The 19151-nt window shown below is 37.1% G+C and overlaps 1 protein-coding gene across 1 annotated transcript; it reads left to right on the top strand.

The window, feature by feature from the left end:
• The first annotated feature begins 61 nt into the window (after positions 1–61).
• LOC139151256 (serine hydroxymethyltransferase, cytosolic-like) lies at positions 62–15964 on the top strand. The gene is made up of 8 exons (XM_070723918.1): positions 62–229; positions 6168–6412; positions 8032–8390; positions 10973–11185; positions 11892–12005; positions 12573–12695; positions 13350–13577; positions 14608–15964. Exons 2-8 carry the CDS (start codon positions 6168–6170, stop codon positions 14772–14774), a joined length of 1449 nt encoding a protein of 482 aa, XP_070580019.1. The 5' UTR covers positions 62–229; the 3' UTR covers positions 14775–15964.
• The last annotated feature ends 3187 nt before the right edge of the window (positions 15965–19151 follow it).

Raw genomic sequence — 19151 nt, 5'->3', positions numbered from 1 at the left:
GTTACAGAACAAGATAAGGTCAAAGAGTTTTGGGGTCATGGACGCTGATTCTCCTCGTTGATTGGTGCTCAGCGTGGAATCTGGTGAACTCTTGCTGATAGAAAAAGTAATACAAGCCCTCAGCGCGCCATTTATTTCTTCGTCGAGCATACGCAAAGGTAGCAGGGAAGAAGTGCCAGCTGGTTGTCAATACAGCAGTGTGGTTTCGGGGAAAAAAGTTAACATTGTGGTAAGTATGATTTTCCTAGTCATTTTTAATCAAAACATTTATGATAAAGTTCCTACCGATGGTGAAACTATGTCGCTTCTCGATATGTATCGTGCGCGATGTTGTGAAGTGAAGCCACCCGACTGCACTGAGCCGCGCTGCGCGGCGCACTCTGTGCCCCGTGTACGTCAGACAGATAAAAACACTGCAAGGCCAGCACGCTCACTCGTAACTACATAGGAAGTTAACAAAGCGTTCGGAAAGGGCCGTTTCCCGCCACGAGTTGAGCGGTAATCGCTGATCCTCGCCGACGAGTTACTCAACAACGGTTTTTACTTGTACCCTGTTGTCTTACAAATACGCGGATGGATGTTGTCCGGCTCAAACCAGTCTCACTTTCGGCCGCTGGAAATTGAAGGGCTTCTCGGCATTCTGTCAGATGGCGCTTCTCTTTTCCTCCTTTTCCCGCGATACTGAAACACATGCCATTCATATGTGTCAAGGTGAAAGTCTCGCAAAATGGTGGTAGTGACGGTGAAAACAAAACCATGGCGTAGTTCAAAGCCAAATTTAACGACGGATGATGGTAACCAAACATCGTCACTTCGTCTAATGTTCCATCCTAGGAGAGAAGAACTTTTCGAAATGGTTATTACTGTAGTTAAATTTACAATGAGACATTACAAGAATGGATATTTCAGTCACAAATTCACTAATTCCACGATCCCCGCTAAACCGGACGCCCTTTTCTAAAATCTATTCCAGTAAAACAACCATAATCAGTATGTAAATGAAATTCGTGTTACACAACTGGCTGTCTTGCATCAGAATTCTGAGGCACAAATGAAATCACGAAGTTTCATGCAGATATTGGTAGAAACTGCACAAATCAGTCACAGTGTATTCAAGTAGATGTTTTCATAAGAAAACAGAGGTTTGACGTCAGCGAGAAAAAAATTGGTTTTCGCAGACGTCATGCTCGCTTTTCTTACAGAAAATCTGTAATATTGGTTTCCTCAGTAAACTGGTTTTTCTAAGCAAACAATTTGCTGTATTGACTTAGCTTCACCACAGCCCTACTTTCTTTCATATTGATTTCAATCTCTTGTTATTTTAAATGTTGCTCGTAAACAGAAATGTGAAGGAAAGAAAGTTTTGTCTTTTGAAAACAAAGCATGGTCAAATTTAGGTGAAAATAAAACAAAAAAATTTTTAAATTTTCTTGAAAAAAACCCAGAAATGGCATTTTTGTTATGGTGATTAAGGGGGCACTGCACCCAACAAAGGATACTTTGCTCAAAATCACTTTTTTGCACATATTCATTAATAAATTTTTTAACCCAAGATTAAAAAAATTGTTGAGGTAAGTTGCATGATAAAGAAGTGTTAATTTATGCAAATGTATGCAAATCTCCCAATTTCCTGCCTTCTCTTTTTTCCCCAATTTCAAGATTTCCAAAGAATTTAGCTCCACTCTGGCTGGGTCATATTTTCTGACATTTTCACACTATGTTCTTTAAATACTATATAGCAAAAAAACTATTTTGTTTGTCAATAAAGTGCTTACATTTTGAATGATGCATTTTAATTTTGCTAATCATGTTTTTAATCACTTTTTTGAATGTCAGTCTTTCAACCCTTGCCATTTTAGAATGAGGATAGATAATGGAAAATAAAATGTTGTGTTTTTCTAAATATATACTTTTGTTTCAAGTGAAATATAACATATCAGAAATTGGTATTAAGGTTTTAGACTTAAATTATTTTTTATTATTAATAGTCACCAAAATTGAGGTTTTTTACCCCAAATATACAACCCTGTCATCGTTCGAGTAAACTATTGCTACCATACTAAACTTTAGAATCTCTGCATTTGGAAAATAAATGGTATGAGGTGATTTTTCTTGTCACCTTAGATAAGAAAAATTCTTTTGAAAAAATAATGTTGGCAACATGCAGCTCTACCTTAAGTAGGTTTATGTCCAAGATGTTTATAGTCAACCATAAAATGTTGGTTGTCTTGTACATTCAGTTCAAAATTGATTCTGCTGTTTGCTTCGCAATATATCCTAGCTTACTGACCAAATCATTGTGGAATCTTGGTACTGTAAAGCGGTAATTTGTGTAAAAAATTCAAATTGTTTCCTCTTTGTTCTTGACAATTCATAAAAACCTACTGTTGGATCCTGATTCAGTTTTTTTTTCTGTGAGTGATTGATTGTAGTATAGTGTCATCTCATAATAAAAACATGGAATGCCACTGTGCCTTGTAAATTGCTGTGTCATCATGAAATGATTAGAACAGGACATCCAAACTTTGCTTTATCATTGTGATGTGTTTTGTTATTAGTCCTTCTATGAACTGTTAAATGCTCCAAATTAGAGTGCCATATAAGCCATTGTAATGTACCATCTAATCAAAAGTATGCTTGCTAAACCAACCCCCCCCCCCAATTTTTTTTGAAAAACAAATTTACTGTGTTACATGTTTTGTGAGAGTGCTAACTAGCATGAAATATGAACTTTCCAAAATTGACTAAAGCCTTTCTTGAAAAACAGAGGGCGTTCTGCTGTAAAATTCCTTGTCTATTAAACATGACCATCCTTTTTGAATAAGTCAAGTATTGTACTGATCATCAGGAAAATAATTGAAGCTCAGGATGTAAAGTTTTTGGAAAAACATGTTTTTATACATAATAAATAACTCATTATCAGTGCATGCCACTCCAATCATCAAGTTATTCCATTCATGTCAACAAATAGAGAACAGATTGAAAACAAAATGTCAAAAGATACAGCTTTTGTTTGTTTCTACAGCTGTTGTTCTGATTTTTATCATGTAAAGTCAAACTTCAAAGGTCAAATGAAATAAAGTCAAGTGACATGCTCACCCTATCAGCTGACCTCAGACATCTGCGTCTGGTGATTTTGGGTACACAACACAGTTCATAGGTTCAGATCTGCTGACTCATCAAAAATCTTGATCACAACCTGATCACATTACTGTGCTACTATGTTTCTGTATTTTGAACTGTACAATTGTATTGTTGCAAGCCAATGTGGGCAGGCAGATATAGTTCTAGGTATTATTGTTGTGGCATTTGAAAAAAATCCAAATTAATCAATCATAGTCTGCTCTTGTACTGACCTGTATGGGTCAATGAAACTGATAGGAAAAAAGCTGTTTGTCGTTTTTTAAACCCTTTCATTCAAATTTGAGATAATCTGGTTGGGAATTACATTAGACTACAGTTTATGTTAAGTAAATGAAAGCAAAATTGTGGAAATTGATCTTAATCTGTTTGTGTATTCACAGCTAGGATTAATGCAGCTGGCGTTGCACATGATTTTTTTGCTTTGCTATATCATGGCATGATTACACTGGGTACTGTATTTCACAGAGGTTTGACTGTTGATCAAAAGAGCTGATAATCGTACTGATTTGTGGCAATGGTGTAAATTTTGTTGAGATGTTCTCTTTGTGACCCTCATAAAACTGAAATATCCATTGTGTGTAGATAACAATGGTTGATCTTTAACTTTGCTATGAAGTGATGTCTTAAAATTTGGGATCGTTTACAGCCATTCAATGTTTTCATTGAGAAACATAGATGGAATTTGATTGAATGAATGGGCTACATTCACATTATTAGACTTCTTGACACATCAATATTTTGAAACCTTAAAATTCCTGTACAAAAACTGCATGTGAACTAATAAGAATTAATAGGCGAGCTAGGCGACAGTGAAAAGAGTTTGATAAGATTTAAATTGCATTATCATTTCAGTTGATGTGTCTATCGATGTGTAAGAGTTTTTGAGGCCAAAGCATGGAATTCTAATCAGGCTTTAGTATCATATAAATTTTATATTCGGTTAAAGAATTTTAATGGTAGGTTAGAAAACATGAATACATTGATACAAAACAAGAGATGTTTGACTGTCCTCTACCACAGTCATGCCATGCCTTTTCTGTATTACTATTTGTGGTCACTGTTGAATACATGTGATTTAGTAACTTGGGTATTATTCCTTGAGCAATAACAATTGAGTGAATGAGGGTGTTTATGATTTTCCTGTAATGCCAATATTGCATGCTGCTGTGCTGGGGATAATTGATACCTGTGGATCCCACTGTTCCTTTCTTGTTCAGGGTGAATTTTGTTTGATTCAGCTGATGACATCTTGAAAATTTAGTGTGTAAATCAAAAGACTCCCCCTATATTGAGTGTAATTTTGATATCTCTAAAGGAAACACCCACTATTGATTGGCCATTGAGTGGATGGCTTACATCAAATCTTATGGAACTCCAGGAAGATATGTTTGATTTGCAGCTTGATAGAAAACACAAATCAATTAAATTTGATCCAGTCTTTGCAAACTACCACTGACAGAAATTTAAAGGTTCAAAAAAAGGTTCCATCCAGAACCTGCAAACTGCCACTGACAGGAAAAAGCTTTGATCCAGTCCATGCAAAGTGTACCACTGACAGAACAAAAGGTTCAAAAAAGGTTCAAACTCTAAAGAGCATTATTTTGTCACATCAATCATTTCACCCATATGAATGGGTAAACTGTACCACTGACAGAAAAAAAGGTTCAAAAAAGGTTCAAACTTTACAGTGTGATTTTGTCGTATCAAACATTTCACCCATATGAATGCATTAGCATAGTTGTTGATCCAAACTAGTCTGATGGTTCAAGCTTTTCTGAACTGTTGTTCCAGTAATACCCTGCCATACATTTTGCTCTCATACATGATAACATTTGCTTCCTATTTATATTTTGCATACACAGCCAGTTCACAGAAAAACCAATTTACACATTACAATGACAGAAAATTCATGTGATGACATGATATCAGTGTGTGTGAAAGCTCCGACTTTATGCTCGTCTTTGATTCCACGGGTATTGACATTTGACTTCGTGTAGTACAAATTCTTCTCAAGTACATCTCAAACCTTGGTAAAAAGTAATCAAAGCTTCATTATCATTGTCTTCTTGTCAGCCTTCACTTCATACTGAATTGAAGTAGATTTTGAAGTTGAGCGGACTTTATATCTACCAGACAAATAAAACAGCTTGATTCTAATTGACATCACAATTCTACTGTTGATATGAACAAATAAATAGTTCAAGTACATGTCCGAAATTTTTCTATGAGACATTTACAGAACATGCGTTCAAGAATTATTATAATGGAGTTTCTTATAACTAGAAAATGTAAAAAGCAAAGTAAAACAGCAATAATCGTGTACCAAGGATGACCACTAAATATCTGGCAATAAGTGTATAATAAGTGATGTGTAGCTGATAATCAGTACAAAGAATTGTTTACCCTAAGTGTGTTTCTGGTCATGCTGAAAAAAAGACAAACGAAACCAAACCCCTGTTGGATTTTGTTCTTTGTCTAATTATTAACTAGACAAGCGACCACATTCAGCTGCAAAAAATGTTTTGATATACTGTTCTTGTCAATTATGTGTATTGTTTGAATTAACATTGTTGGATATGCTGCTCTCATATTGCTCAAAGCAAATGTATCCAGAATTCCATATAATGCTGGAATCACCGTTCCTGCTGTAGCCACTTTGAAAATATTTTGTTGAAATTGCACCAAATATATACCAGTACTTCTACGTTGCAATTATTTTAATGCTTTTCAACTTTTATGGCATTTTTGTTGTGCATATTTTTAAGTTATTTGTTTTACTTCTTGGTGCATGTGGAAAAGTTCAGAATTTGTTCTGTCAAAACTGCCTGTATATCTAATGCCTCGATTATTGGGGACAGTTTGTTAAATCTAGACAGTAACAATGAAGCTAGTTGGAGATTTTGCTTGTTTGTTAAAAAAAAATTAAAAACAATTTCACTTCCTTAAAAGATGTGAGGAACAGTAATTTTATTTCTCTGGCCTAACCGCTAACACTTCTTTTTTGTTTCCGTCATGTTCAAGAGATGGAAGACACATCAATGGACAAACCAAGCTACGACAAGATCAACGGACACGATGCAGAGTGGACTCTGCAAGACCCTCTGAAAGAGGATGACCCAGAAATGTATGAGCTTCTCATCAAGGAGAGAAACCGTCAAAAACGTGGATTGGAACTCATTGCATCAGAAAATTTCGCCAGTAAAGCAGTCCTTCAAACTCTAGGATCATGTCTCAATAACAAGTACTCTGAAGGCTATCCGGGAGTGAGGTGAGTTTCTCCCGTCAGAGTTGTCGTGAAATTGCTGCATATGTACTATACTTCCTTTCTCATCAATTTCTGGCAATTGGTGATTACAATTTACGATAATTTTCATATTATATTAATTTACAAATGCTAAAGAATAGGTAACTTCCCTTTCCTTTTATAGTACAATACCACAACCAACACAAGACTGTGACATACACAGTAGCCTTTATACCGAGGACAGACCCCGGCCCCCCGATTCAAATATAATTTATTTAGTTTTATGGCGACCATCTGTGACAATCTGAAGAATATTTGCTGTATACCAATGCATTAGGGATATTCCATGTAGTACTGTAGGTCATTCTATTAGAATTTCAGGAAAGCATATCACAATCATTACTTAGTAATACATGAAGTCTGTTCAGTTCCTCCACCACTGTACTATGTACATAATTCTGTCCAAATCTTCAACCCTTTGAGCACCAAAGTCAATTTTTGTCGCCCATAAAAAATATACCTCAGTCAATTTTTTTCAGATTTTTGCAGAAATTTTGATTAAAAACTGTAGCCGATGAAATGTGATATCCATTTGGTCCAAAATTATCAAAAAATTACAGAAAAATTCATAAAATTGGTAAAATATTGCACTAAAATTTTGGTGGGAAAAATTTCAACACTCAAAGGGTTAAAACAAACCGTAGAAACCAGTTGGAAGTGCGAGTTTCAGCAGTTGAAAATTTTTTCACATTTTTATAATGAATTATTACTCCATCATTTAATTCCAGCCTTCTTGATCCCCAGATTTAAATCAGGTTGTGCAGTCATCAAAATATATTAAACACAAAATGTTTAATATATTTTGATGACTGCAATGAGCAGTATCCTCGAAAATGAAATGGCGGTACCTGTACTAAAAGCCATTATTTTAAGTGTCGCCGATCTACATTAAATCAAAGTTCATAGATGTACTTCCTCATCATTTGATAACTTGGAAAAAAATCCCTATAAAGATTTTTGGGTTTCTAACATAGTAATCTGAATGAATGAATCAGTAGTTCTGAAAAGTTCACATGTATTTCTATTTCCAAAGGTCTATGGTCTGCAATAGCCAGACAGAATTTACAATGCTCAATCTTCAGTGAACTTGCAAGTTGCACATTAAAAACATCCACCGCAAGCTTCATTTGACTTTATTTCATTATAAACCTTAATTAATCCTGCCAGACAACATCACTTGCCCATCTGCACAGTCAGTGAAAGTGGTGTTGAGCCAAATCTATACCAATTTTCACCTAACCAGGCTTGGTGACAATGGTGTGTAGTTGTAGGTTTGGTTAATAAACATATTTACAGTATCTAGGTATTTACGGGCCTTCAAATATTCAAGTTTTTGTGAAATGCAACATGTGTGGGACGTGTCTTGTAATCAAGTTGAAAAGACGATGAATGTGAACTTGGCAGGAGAAGGATTAATAGTGTTAATGTCGATGGTTATTTTGACATTTTGTAAAATATCAAAATGACACTATTTACAGGTGTTTTGAATTGAATTAATCATAATTTCAAGATATCTCGAGCTCCACTGACACTTAATTTGCCAAAAAAATACCCAGTTAGTTGTAAAAAATTTTAAATTTCAGGTACTATGGAGGTAATGAAGTAATTGATGACATTGAGAGACTGTGCCAGAAGAGAGCATTGGAAGTCTACGACTTGGATCCTGAGAAGTGGGGAGTCAATGTACAGCCGTACTCAGGATCACCGGCAAACTTCGCCGTCTATACCGGAGTTGTTGAACCGCATGGACGTATCATGGGTCTGGACTTGCCAGATGGTGGACATTTAACGCATGGATTCTTTACAGAGAAAAAGAAAATATCGGCCACATCCATTTTCTTTGAATCCATGCCATACAAAGTGAACCCAGAGTCCGGTCTGATCGATTATGAGAAATTGCAGGATAATGCAAAGCTCTTCAAACCAAAGTTGATCATTGCTGGTGAGTTTATCAGTTACCCAGTCACCTATCTATCATTGCTGAAATAGAAATAATCTCTAATGGTTTGTTGACCTCCATGAGATTTGTGAAGTTATGTAATGGAAATATTATTATGTTGATCAACTTGATGTATAGATCTAATGAAGTGACCTTCTGATATGATGTTCACCAAACTTTGAATTGTGGCCCTTGTATGTTTTATCTTGTGTAACAACAGTGAGAACGATTTAGCTTTCAAAAGTTAGATGTTACAATCATGTTGGAAGAAAGCGTCACTTTCACCGAGTGTTGTGTGGTACTCTTCTCATCAAAAGACAATATTTTAACCCTTCCACCACCATGGTTTGGCCCAAACCCATTGTTATCCATGGTGAATATGGACCCATTATAGGGAATTGGGGATGAACAGGTTATTTTCTCATAATTTTGGATGGTCACCAAAGTGCTGAAAAATAATAGGAATCTCATGAATTGAACATTCTTCATACAAAGTTTGAAAGATTTTCAGTTAGACTGAGTGTGGTATTTATGTCTTGGTCATTCCAGCAATTTTCTAATGCACATGCCTACCTGTAGTGACCGAACAAAATAAGAAGGTAAATTTGGTGTTTATTAGTCCCCACGGACACCGTCCGGGGGACTTATAGGTTTGGTCATGTCCGTGCGTGCGTCGTGCGTGCGTGCGTGCGTGCGTGTGTGCGTCCGTCCGTGCGTCCGGTCCGTTCACGCAGATATGTCAGAGATGCCTGAAGCGATTTCATTCAAACTTGGTACAAATATTACTTCATATGTAATACATATGAACGTCGATTTGTTTTGTGATAAGATCCAATATGGCCGCAAGGCGGCCATTTTATTACGATTTTTCATGTACAGAGCCATAACTCAGACATGTTTCAACCGATTTTATTCAAAGTTGGTACAAGGACATTGACCAATGTCATAGATATGCATGTCGATTTGTTTTGTGATACGATCCAATATGGCCGCCAGGCGGCCATTTTATTACAATTTTTTCATGTACAGAGCCATAACTCAGACATGTTTGAACCAATTTTATTCAAAGTTGGTACAAAGACATTGACCAATGTCATAGATATGCAAGAGTATTTGTTTTGTGATACGATCCAATATGGCCGCCTGGCGGCCATTTTATTACGATTTTTTCATGTACAGAGCCATAACTCAGACATGTTTCAACCAATTTTATTCAAAGTTGGTACAAGGACATTGACCAATGTCATAGATATGCACGTCAATTTATTTTGTGATACGATCCAATATGGCCGCCAGGCGGCCATTTTATTACAATTTTTTCATGTATAGAGCCAAAACTCAGGCATATCTCAACCGATTTTATTCCAAGTTGGTACAAGGACATTGACCTATGTCACACATATGTACGTCTATTTGTTATGTGATACGATCCAATATGGCCGCTAGGCAGCCATTTTATTATGATGTTTTCATGTACAGAGCCATAATACTCAGACATGTATCAAGCGAATTTATTCAAAGTTGGTACAAGGAGATTGACTACTGTCATACATATGCATGTCAATTTGTTATGTGATACGATCCAATATGGCTGCCGTGCGGCCATTTTGTTACAATTTTTTCATGTACAGAGCCATAATACTCAGGCATATCTCAACCGATTTTATTCAAAGTTGGTACAAGGACATTAACCTATGTCATACATATGTAGGTCTTTCTTGTATGTAGGTCATTCTTGGCCATTGAGCGCTATATGTATCAAAGTATTTTTATCACAGACCTAATTAATAAAGAGGACTCTATCCTCTCTGAGGACATGTAATCAAAGTACCCATTAACAAGTGGGGACTGTGTCATCAACGATGACTTGTTCAAAGTGAAGAGCTTTCTCGTAAAAAAGACAATTCTTGCAAACTGGACATGAAATACAGCGTCCAGTACTTGACAGTACAGGCAGATGTTACAGTCATCTTATGTGAGAACGGCGCATCAAAAAATCCCAGTTGTTCAACTTTTTCTGCTTTTAAACAATTCTGTCTCCATAGATAGTTTCACAAAAGGTGTAGGGAGATAATCACTATGGAGGAAAAGTAACAATAGGGATGTAGCAGAAGGCATAAACAGCGATAGCCAATTCTTCGTGCAATCTCAAGTATTGACAAAAATCGACCATTGTAGATGTTAGCCATCTGTACACACGCTGACTTCAACGAACATTGTCAGCATAAATATGCTAATATCAAAAATATGCAATGTGACCTAGCTTTTCTGATATCCAAAGGTTAATACTAGCCCATGATAACATAGTTTTGAGCATACAAATCTCTGAAATCTTTTACAAAGTACAGATCATTGACAGATATGGACAAAATGTACATTTTTTCACAATTATTTCATGGCTTGTTTACTTAAGTATTCAAATGAAAGTAATGTATTTCAAGGCACATATTGTGCTGCTGATTTTTAGAAAGGAAAAATTTTCATGTTTAGGCAATCCTTTTCTGTGTATCACATCATTAACTTCTATTGTTTTGAGAAACTCCACCATTGATTTTGAACTGACTCGGCAATTTTTGCTTTCATAGGTGTCAGCTGTTACTCAAGGCACATTGACTACGCCACCATGCGTACCATAGCTGACGAGAACGGTTCTCTGCTTTTGGCTGACATGGCTCACATCAGCGGATTGGTGGCCGCCAAAGTTATTCCGTCGCCGTTCGATCACTGTGACATTGTGACCACCACCACACACAAGACCCTGCGTGGGCCCAGGTCTGGAATGATCTTCTACAGAAAGGGTAAGTTAGAAATCAGTTTTCCTGATAAACATTTTTTTCGTGCCAAATTCATTTCTTTAGTGAAATTTGATTGACTGCAGGGTTTCTCACAGACATTTTCTGATGTTCTATATTTGTTGTACGAGTCACTTCTACTACAGTAAATCATACGAGAAATCAGTCTGATAGATACGGATACTGTGTATAGAGCTGTCTCCAAATGACATCACAATTGAATCTTTGATACGAATGCAAAAAATACGAATACGAAATACGAAAAGAAATGTTTGTCAGGCATTTTTTTTGCAGGTTATTCAAATATTTGAGCAGGAAAGAAGACAGTGATATTTTGTTAGCACCTGTATTATGTGGAAATCAAGAAAATAAGTTATCTATGTACGGTTCAAAAGAAAATTTATCAGGATATTGTCTGTTGACAGCAACCTGTGTTTTTTAATGCAATGACCTGTTTAGTGAGAAATGTACGATTGCAATTCTCTGATATCTGCAAATCGCATTTCATAAAAAAAATTGTTCTAGCGATTTTCAAGAAAGATGATTATTTACTTAAACCTGCGTATTTTTCAAACATAACCTTTCACTGGCAACTTTAATGGTAGATTTGATAAGTAACTAGACTCTGATAGAAGTAGGTTCACTTTGTAAAAACACTCGGTGTGGGCCCAGTAATCTGCAGTTTTGCTTATATTTATTTGCTCTCATTCAGGTGTGCGTAAGACATTGAATAATGGAAAGCAAGTGATGTATGATCTGGAAGAGAAGATCAACGGGGCAGTATTCCCTGGATTGCAAGGAGGACCTCACAACCATGCCATTGGAGGTAGGTCTTACTCTAATAAACATTGAGACCCCGTTTCACATCAAAGGCAACAAATGTGATCTCAGTGGTAAAAATATTTATTGACAAATAGATAGGAATTTGAATAAATATTAAAAGTTTTGTTTCTCGTTTCCACTGATTATTTTGCTTTCTGAAATATCCTAGTTTATATCAATATGACAGCCCCTTGGTATGCAGCAGTAAAACGAGCAGGTATTTCAGCCTGGTTTCAGACTTCAAGAGTTTTTGAAGATCATTTCCATAAGTACCAGAGTTTTTACTGAATAGTTTCTGAAATACAGAAAGGTCAGTAACAGTTGCCTCCCGGTAATCATACTTTTTCAGCATATTTATTTGCTGCAGACATATATCTCTCCCCATTTTTGATGGAGCTGTGCATTTTACTGCCATATTTTTATGGTAACATCCCAAGATGATATTGTTTACTGATGCTTATATCATAAAACTGTAATGGTCAAAAAAAGGTAATAAATTATAGCCCAACAACAATGCAGTAGTAATGCATTATTAATAGTACAATGTGAACACAATTTTGATACTTGACAGCTGTAGCGGTAGCTCTGCAGCAAGCTAAGAGACCGGCATTCCGCACCTATTGTGAGCAAGTCATCAGCAATGCCAAGACAATGAGTGATGAACTCATCTCAAGAGGATACACAATTGCCACAGGTCTGATTTGTTTTTTTTTTCATTTGCAGTATTTGTTTACTAACTTGCTGACCGATATTGTATATCAGGATGACCTATATGTGGCAAGTTAATGGTGTGATTAGAACTTGAGCTTCATATCTTTGACCTTTCAACTCTGACCCATACTTGACATGGTTTGAAAACTGACAAATCAATGTGAGGGAGCACACGAGTGGATAATTGCTCAGCTTTCACATCGTATGACATGAGCTGACTTTGACCTCGGAAAAATTAAGTAAGGCAATCTACAATGGAATGCTTTTCATAAAGGTCAAATATTGGTCTAATAACAAATATTGTTGCACATTGTATTGTTGACTTGGTCAAACATTGAAAAATGAATTGAAAGGGCAAAATTTGACTGTGCATTGTGAGTGTCTAATGCCGTGATGCCGTTTCATCAGTATGACTACATGTACAGCGAAGCAAACATTCGGATACAGATATTGGTTGGCTGAAAATTGTTTGCTTTATACGTATTTGAACATTTTGTTTTATATGCATCTTGATAGACTAGTCTGTGCGTATATGATGTTTGTTCATCTCATTTACTTCGAGTATACCAAGAAAATAGTATGCTGCACATATTGTTTTGAGTTTTTGTCACATTTTTACAATTTCTTTCTTCCATAGGTGGCACTGACAATCACCTTATCCTGCTGGACCTCCGACCCATCGGTCTGGACGGCAACCGAGCTGAGAAAGTTCTTGAAGCAGTGTCCATTGCGTGCAACAAGAACACCTGCCCAGGAGACAAGAGTGCCCTGAAACCAGGTGGTCTGCGTCTGGGTGCCCCGGCACTGACATCAAGAAAATTTATTAATAATCACTTTGTGAAAGTTGTAGAGTACATCCATCGAGGTATTTATTGAAAGCATTTGCCATTACTCTTGTTTATCCTGGTCCTGCCTCTGTTTTCATTGTATTGGTACAAAAAGACTTCCCACAATTTTATTTACAGCTGAATCACAAGTTCCATGGTAGACACCATGTGTAATATACAATGCAAAAAATTTACTGTTTGTTCCCCCCCCCAAAAAAAAACCAAAACAAAACAAAGAAAGCCTCCCCTCCTGTAGAATGTAGGCACTAGCTTATCATGTTTGACATGATTCAGAGAAGTTTTGTGATGTGACCATACATAAACATGTCTCGAGAAGCAGGGGTTGATAACTCTGGCCTCAGGGCCTGAAACTGATGTGTGCTGGGTGGCAATCGTAACCCATGGCTTTATTTGAATGAAGTGTTATGTAATGAAAGGACGAAATAAAAAGGGTCTATTGTGGTTTGCAGGGGGTCATTATTCAGTCAGAGTCGGTTATAGCAATCAATGCCTGTGTCACTGTATTAGTCAGAGATGTCTTGCCGGACTTTAAAGTCTGAAATTCAACTCAATTCCACCTGCAGACAAACCAAGTGATGAAAGAACTTTTCTTGCATCAACATTCATATTCTATTCAGCAAGTGGATCTCAATGAGGTTACTTTGAGCTGGAGGTTTCTGTAATAAATACTGCCATTTTTACAGACACAATGCAGAATAGTTTGGCATGATACAGGATAAATACATCATTCGAGTGTGTTGCAAACTTTTTTTATTTCAAGAAATTCGAATGACTGACATCTCTGTGCGAAGGGAACACGATGTAACTTTCAATTTTCACACAAATGTGACCTTGAGAATTGTGTTTACTCAAAGTGCTTCAAAATGAACCCACACAAACGGTAGATCAGAAAAGTATAATTGCAATAATTTTAATTTAAGGCTAATCCAAATAAATCTATCTTCCTAGCACATTCTGCCTATAGCATCATTGTACAGAAGCACAATATTTGCCACTAAGTTACTTCAGTTTTCTGACCAACAAACTGTTCTTACATTCACTTTCCAGGAATCCAGCTGACCCAAGAAATCAAAGCAGCGTCCGGCCCAACATTGAAGGAATTCAAAAACACCCTGTACAACGATCCCAACTTTGGCGACAAAATCAAAGTCCTCCGGGAAGAGGTGGAGGAATTTGCTGCACAGTTCCCACTGCCAGGAGAAACTTTACCTTGAAGAAAAAAAATATCACCAGCTCAGCAGCTAGCAGTAATACCTGCTATTGGATATTATTTTCCCTCAATTATGAGAGCGTTATTTCTTTTAAGTTTCCGAGTCTACCCATTTTCCACAACAATGTCTTTTATCTCAGTATCATATCACCTTCTGTCATTAATAAATAATTTATAAAGCTTTATCTTCAAGATATGACACTATTATGCCCTTCAGTAGCTAACCTCAAAGGGGAGGGTCAAAGGTTAAAGGTTACATGCTGCAATTTGTAGTCTGCACAGCAAAATCCCCACATCCTATTGTAAGATTTTCTGTGGTCAATTTACAGGGTTTAACCTGTTCACCCCCAGTTCCCTGTAAACAGGTCCAAGATCACCATTGATAACAATGGGTTTGGGTAAAACCATGGTTGTGAAAGGGTTAAATTAATGTGCTTGTCCTAGGGAGGGTCTGAATCACGTCACAAGGTCAGTAATTCACTTCAAAAGTTGAAGAGTATGGGCATGCTATTCTGGTAAAATATTATAAGAGAAAAATTTCAGTAAAGTAGAAATAAAATAAAATGACCAGTGTGTGGGGCATTTATTCCATTTTTCATAGCTATATTTTTGAAAAAGGGGCTTTTAAAGGGCGCATTACAGTCAGGTTGTAATCATATACCACAGAGAGAAATCAAGAAACAAGATGTCTAGTGTTATGAGTACTTCCATTCTCTTTATTCTGTTGTTGTATTCACTTATTCATTTAATTTTGAGGAGTAGTTCTTTTGAGAATGTTTCTGTCTCCGTAACCTTTATGTTAAATGAACTTCAATGATATTTTTTCCTTTGCCACAGGAAATCTGCAACAAAGTTGACCCTAGTCTCTATGGGCATAGAGTTTAGTTTGTATTAGGGAAAAAAGCTAGACAATACTGGTGTTTTGTCGACCACCTCAGTTGGTGAATCATGTACAGAATTCATTGTATGATGAACAACAATAGCTTTATGCATTATGTAAGTCATTCTTCCTGTCCGTTTCCTTTTCTTTTGTTTTTTTGGCTTTGATTTGAATAGAAAATCATGCTTTGTGAGGACAGAAAGGGAAATTATGATTTACAAACAAATCTAAAAAATTTGTTTAGAATTCCAATGTAGTGGTCTGTTGTGACGTATTCAGTATTAAAATATTGTGTTCATTACACAAAACGGAAACTGGCAATTGTGTCTTGTTCTGTTGTTGTTAATACAAGGTGGCGTGTCACAGAGGTCATTGGGAATTACACAAGCAAAGTTTATGACCAAAATGCTCTTGACTCTAGACTACTGACCCCCAGTTCCCTGTAAACAGATCCAAAATCACAATTGATATTTACGAGTTCTTGCCAAACTTCTGGCTGTTAAAGGGTTAATGGTAGAGTCAGACGTGTGTAGTAGTTCTCCAGGGGACAAAGAATGAATAGACACTGTTGAGGGTGGCCTCTCTGTACAGGGATGGACGTAACATTACCACTTTGGTAGATAAAACATTACTGGCGACTATTCAGAAAGCAAGTGTATAGCAAATCTCTGTATCATAGATTTGTCAACCTCGGCGTTCAAATTCTGAGATGTTCAAACAAAAAACAGACAAAATGTAAACCAATTTGTTCACTTTTGGTGTCAAAATTTTTAGTCATCATTTGTCAGAAATAGTGGCCACTACATGTAGGTTCTACCAAAATGGGGCATTACAGGTGGCGTTTTTCTGGGTTTTTTTACGCATGTAAAATCTCATGAAACCACTATGACGAGATGTGCACTTCCAGTCTGAGTCCATCTCCACATACAGAACTATGCTTGCTTGATTTCATAGTCGGTCAGGGGATGTGAATCAGGGAAATCTTCAATTTTTGCCATTTGATGAATAAACAAAACATGATAAGAAAGTCTTCATCAACGGAAACTATGTGAACACCCCTCGTGGAGCATAAATTCAGAATCAAATGACTGAAAGTTGACACGAATTCGATATGAAGCTCTATTGCATGTATTTCAGCCAAAGCTGAATGAAAGTGTTCATCATTACTAATAATACAATTCTGCTGTGGTGGGTACGCAAGTTACCGGTAACTCTCAGTTCAGGTCTTTGGAGTGGTGAGGGAGCCCTCTACGTTGTCACTACGCAGAAAGTTTAAGTTACCGTTAACTCTCAGTTCAGGTCTTTGGAGTGGTGAGGGCGCCCTCTACGTTGTCACTACTCAGAAAGTTTAAGTGGTATGGCGAATGGTTGCGCTAGTAAATAGTACTTTATAAATTTTCATGAAAAGATGTCTGAGCGGTAAAATGGTATGAAAAGTTGATTTTCATCCAGATCACAAATGTCATGAATACTGCATAAAATCATGACCTGAGAAATATCATTTCTCTGGGAGGTGTTTTTTCCAGATTGGCACATTCTAAAAAAACAATATTTGTGCTGAATTCTGACGAAGTTTATTCAAAGGGTGTAGCTTACAAAAAAGTGCAATTTCATTCGAGTGCAGATTGGCAACAACAGCATAAGAGACCTGTTTATTACAGAATCTACCACTGGTGGCAGAAATGGTAATTTATAGTCCCATTTGTGAGAAGGCAGGCCGTAGCAACCCCGAAAGATCTTCTTGTAACAGTTACTGTTTAAATGCAAATTTGAAGAAACTGGCAATAATTTTCAACACGTTTTATGTTCAAGTTGCATAAACTTTTTAATACGCAATATATATTTTAATAGACGACGTCGAAAAGAATTTTGCCATGACGAGAGAGGGCGTGCTTTTGAGCTGACCTTTTTTTCAAATACCAAGAACAAGCACAAATGCAGTCCCGTCTTTTCAAGTGATGTATTGCTTCATAACGTGATGTAAAATTTATGTGATGCAGCTGTCATGAGCTAGACGAATACTTGCAAGGGAGATACCGGTAACTGGAGACAGTGAATAAAATATGCATGTGCGGTAGCGAGAAGATAGTATCGAGCCTTTTCGCGATGCGGCAATGACACTGTCCACAGTCGCATGTGATCTATTCCGCTCTTGGACTATGCGCCCCATAGACGTGTGTACATATGCCTCTTTTTCTCAGGCATATGTATACACGTCTATGGGGCGCATATAGTCCGAGAGCGGAATAGATCACAAGTGACTGTGCACTGTCCAGAACTGGCAAATGTATTCTTATCTGCTGAGGATGCTGCATCAATGAGGTTCACAGGCTAGGCTTACCGTTGAGAAGCCGAACATCGATGCATGACAAACAAGTAAACCGGTAAACCACAATGCGTGAGATATCATTGTTGCGTTGTAATCGCCAAAGGCAGTTACTGACACCATCGATCATCCGTGAAAACGTACTAGCTTTAAATACCGACCTTATATTCGATCACACGTGCACAATCTCCATAAAATTGCTATTGTTATTACTAGTTATTAGTTGTTGTTGTTGTTGTTGTTGTTGTTGTTGTTGTCGTCAATACTTGTATAAACATTTTATATCACAAACATACATGCATGGCCATATACACGTACGATAATTTCCCTTTCGTCTGGCTTTCATGCAAGAGGTGTGGTCTGTACGGAACAATAAAATCAGAGATCTGTTTCCCCATTTTATGTTAAACTTAAACATTTCAGAATGAAGCCCGATTGCTTGTTGTGAATGTAAATTAGATACTCCTGTAAGTGCACTTCTCAGGTGTACTCTGATTACTTTTACAGTTCTTTCGTGTTTTGGGTCTATGATAAGGTATAATCGACTGAGGATTTATACCCAAAGTAGGAAAGAGGTATGTTTGAGATGAGAAAACCTGCGTGTACTGAGAAGTGCGTTTCGTATGAAGACACGGTGTGAAGACTCGACAACCTGGTGTAGTTTCTCAACGCGCGCTACACTAGCTCTGCATAGCCGGGCTGTGTGTTACCGGCGTCCTCCCATGGGAGGCCGTATAACGCCGGTAACACACAGCCCTGTCATGCAGAGCTAGCGCTACACATGGTAGGAAAGTCTACATGTACTTTTCTTGGTCCACAAGTTGAAGCTCGGTTGTTGGGTCATGCCCGAGCTCCGATATGAACACAACTGAAAAATCAGAAGCCGCATGGAGATAATAGGACAAACACGACTGCCGATTAGGAAGGGGGTAGGTGGGGCGAAAAACAAGAAATAACAAGCGATAAATCGCAACTGCTTACACACTTTAGATGGAAAGATTCGTGAGCAAGTATCGAAAGACGGCACGTATAAGCGTGTACAGTTGAAGAGCTTCAACGCCTACGAGTTGATGATTACATTTTCGCCTGGGGATTGTCAAAATATTCGGAGAAATATACATGTACTTCAACTCTGGGAAATTTCTCCTACATATATCATAGCCCACTTTAGATAC

Source organism: Ptychodera flava, chromosome 15 (assembly GCF_041260155.1).
Source record: "Ptychodera flava strain L36383 chromosome 15, AS_Pfla_20210202, whole genome shotgun sequence".
Taxonomy (NCBI): domain Eukaryota; kingdom Metazoa; phylum Hemichordata; class Enteropneusta; family Ptychoderidae; genus Ptychodera; species Ptychodera flava.
This window is presented reverse-complemented; position numbering and strand designations above follow the sequence as displayed.

Bases quoted from the DNA above. Each gene is read 5' to 3' on its own strand.
- LOC139151256 (XM_070723918.1), top strand. From the start codon at position 6,168: ATGGAAGACACATCAATGGACAAACCAAGCTACGACAAGATCAACGGA. The intron at 11,186-11,891 runs GTAAGTTAGAAA...GCTCTCATTCAG, and splicing joins AATGATCTTCTACAGAAAGG to GTGTGCGTAAGACATTGAAT. The intron at 12,696-13,349 runs GTCTGATTTGTT...TTTCTTCCATAG, and splicing joins AGGATACACAATTGCCACAG to GTGGCACTGACAATCACCTT.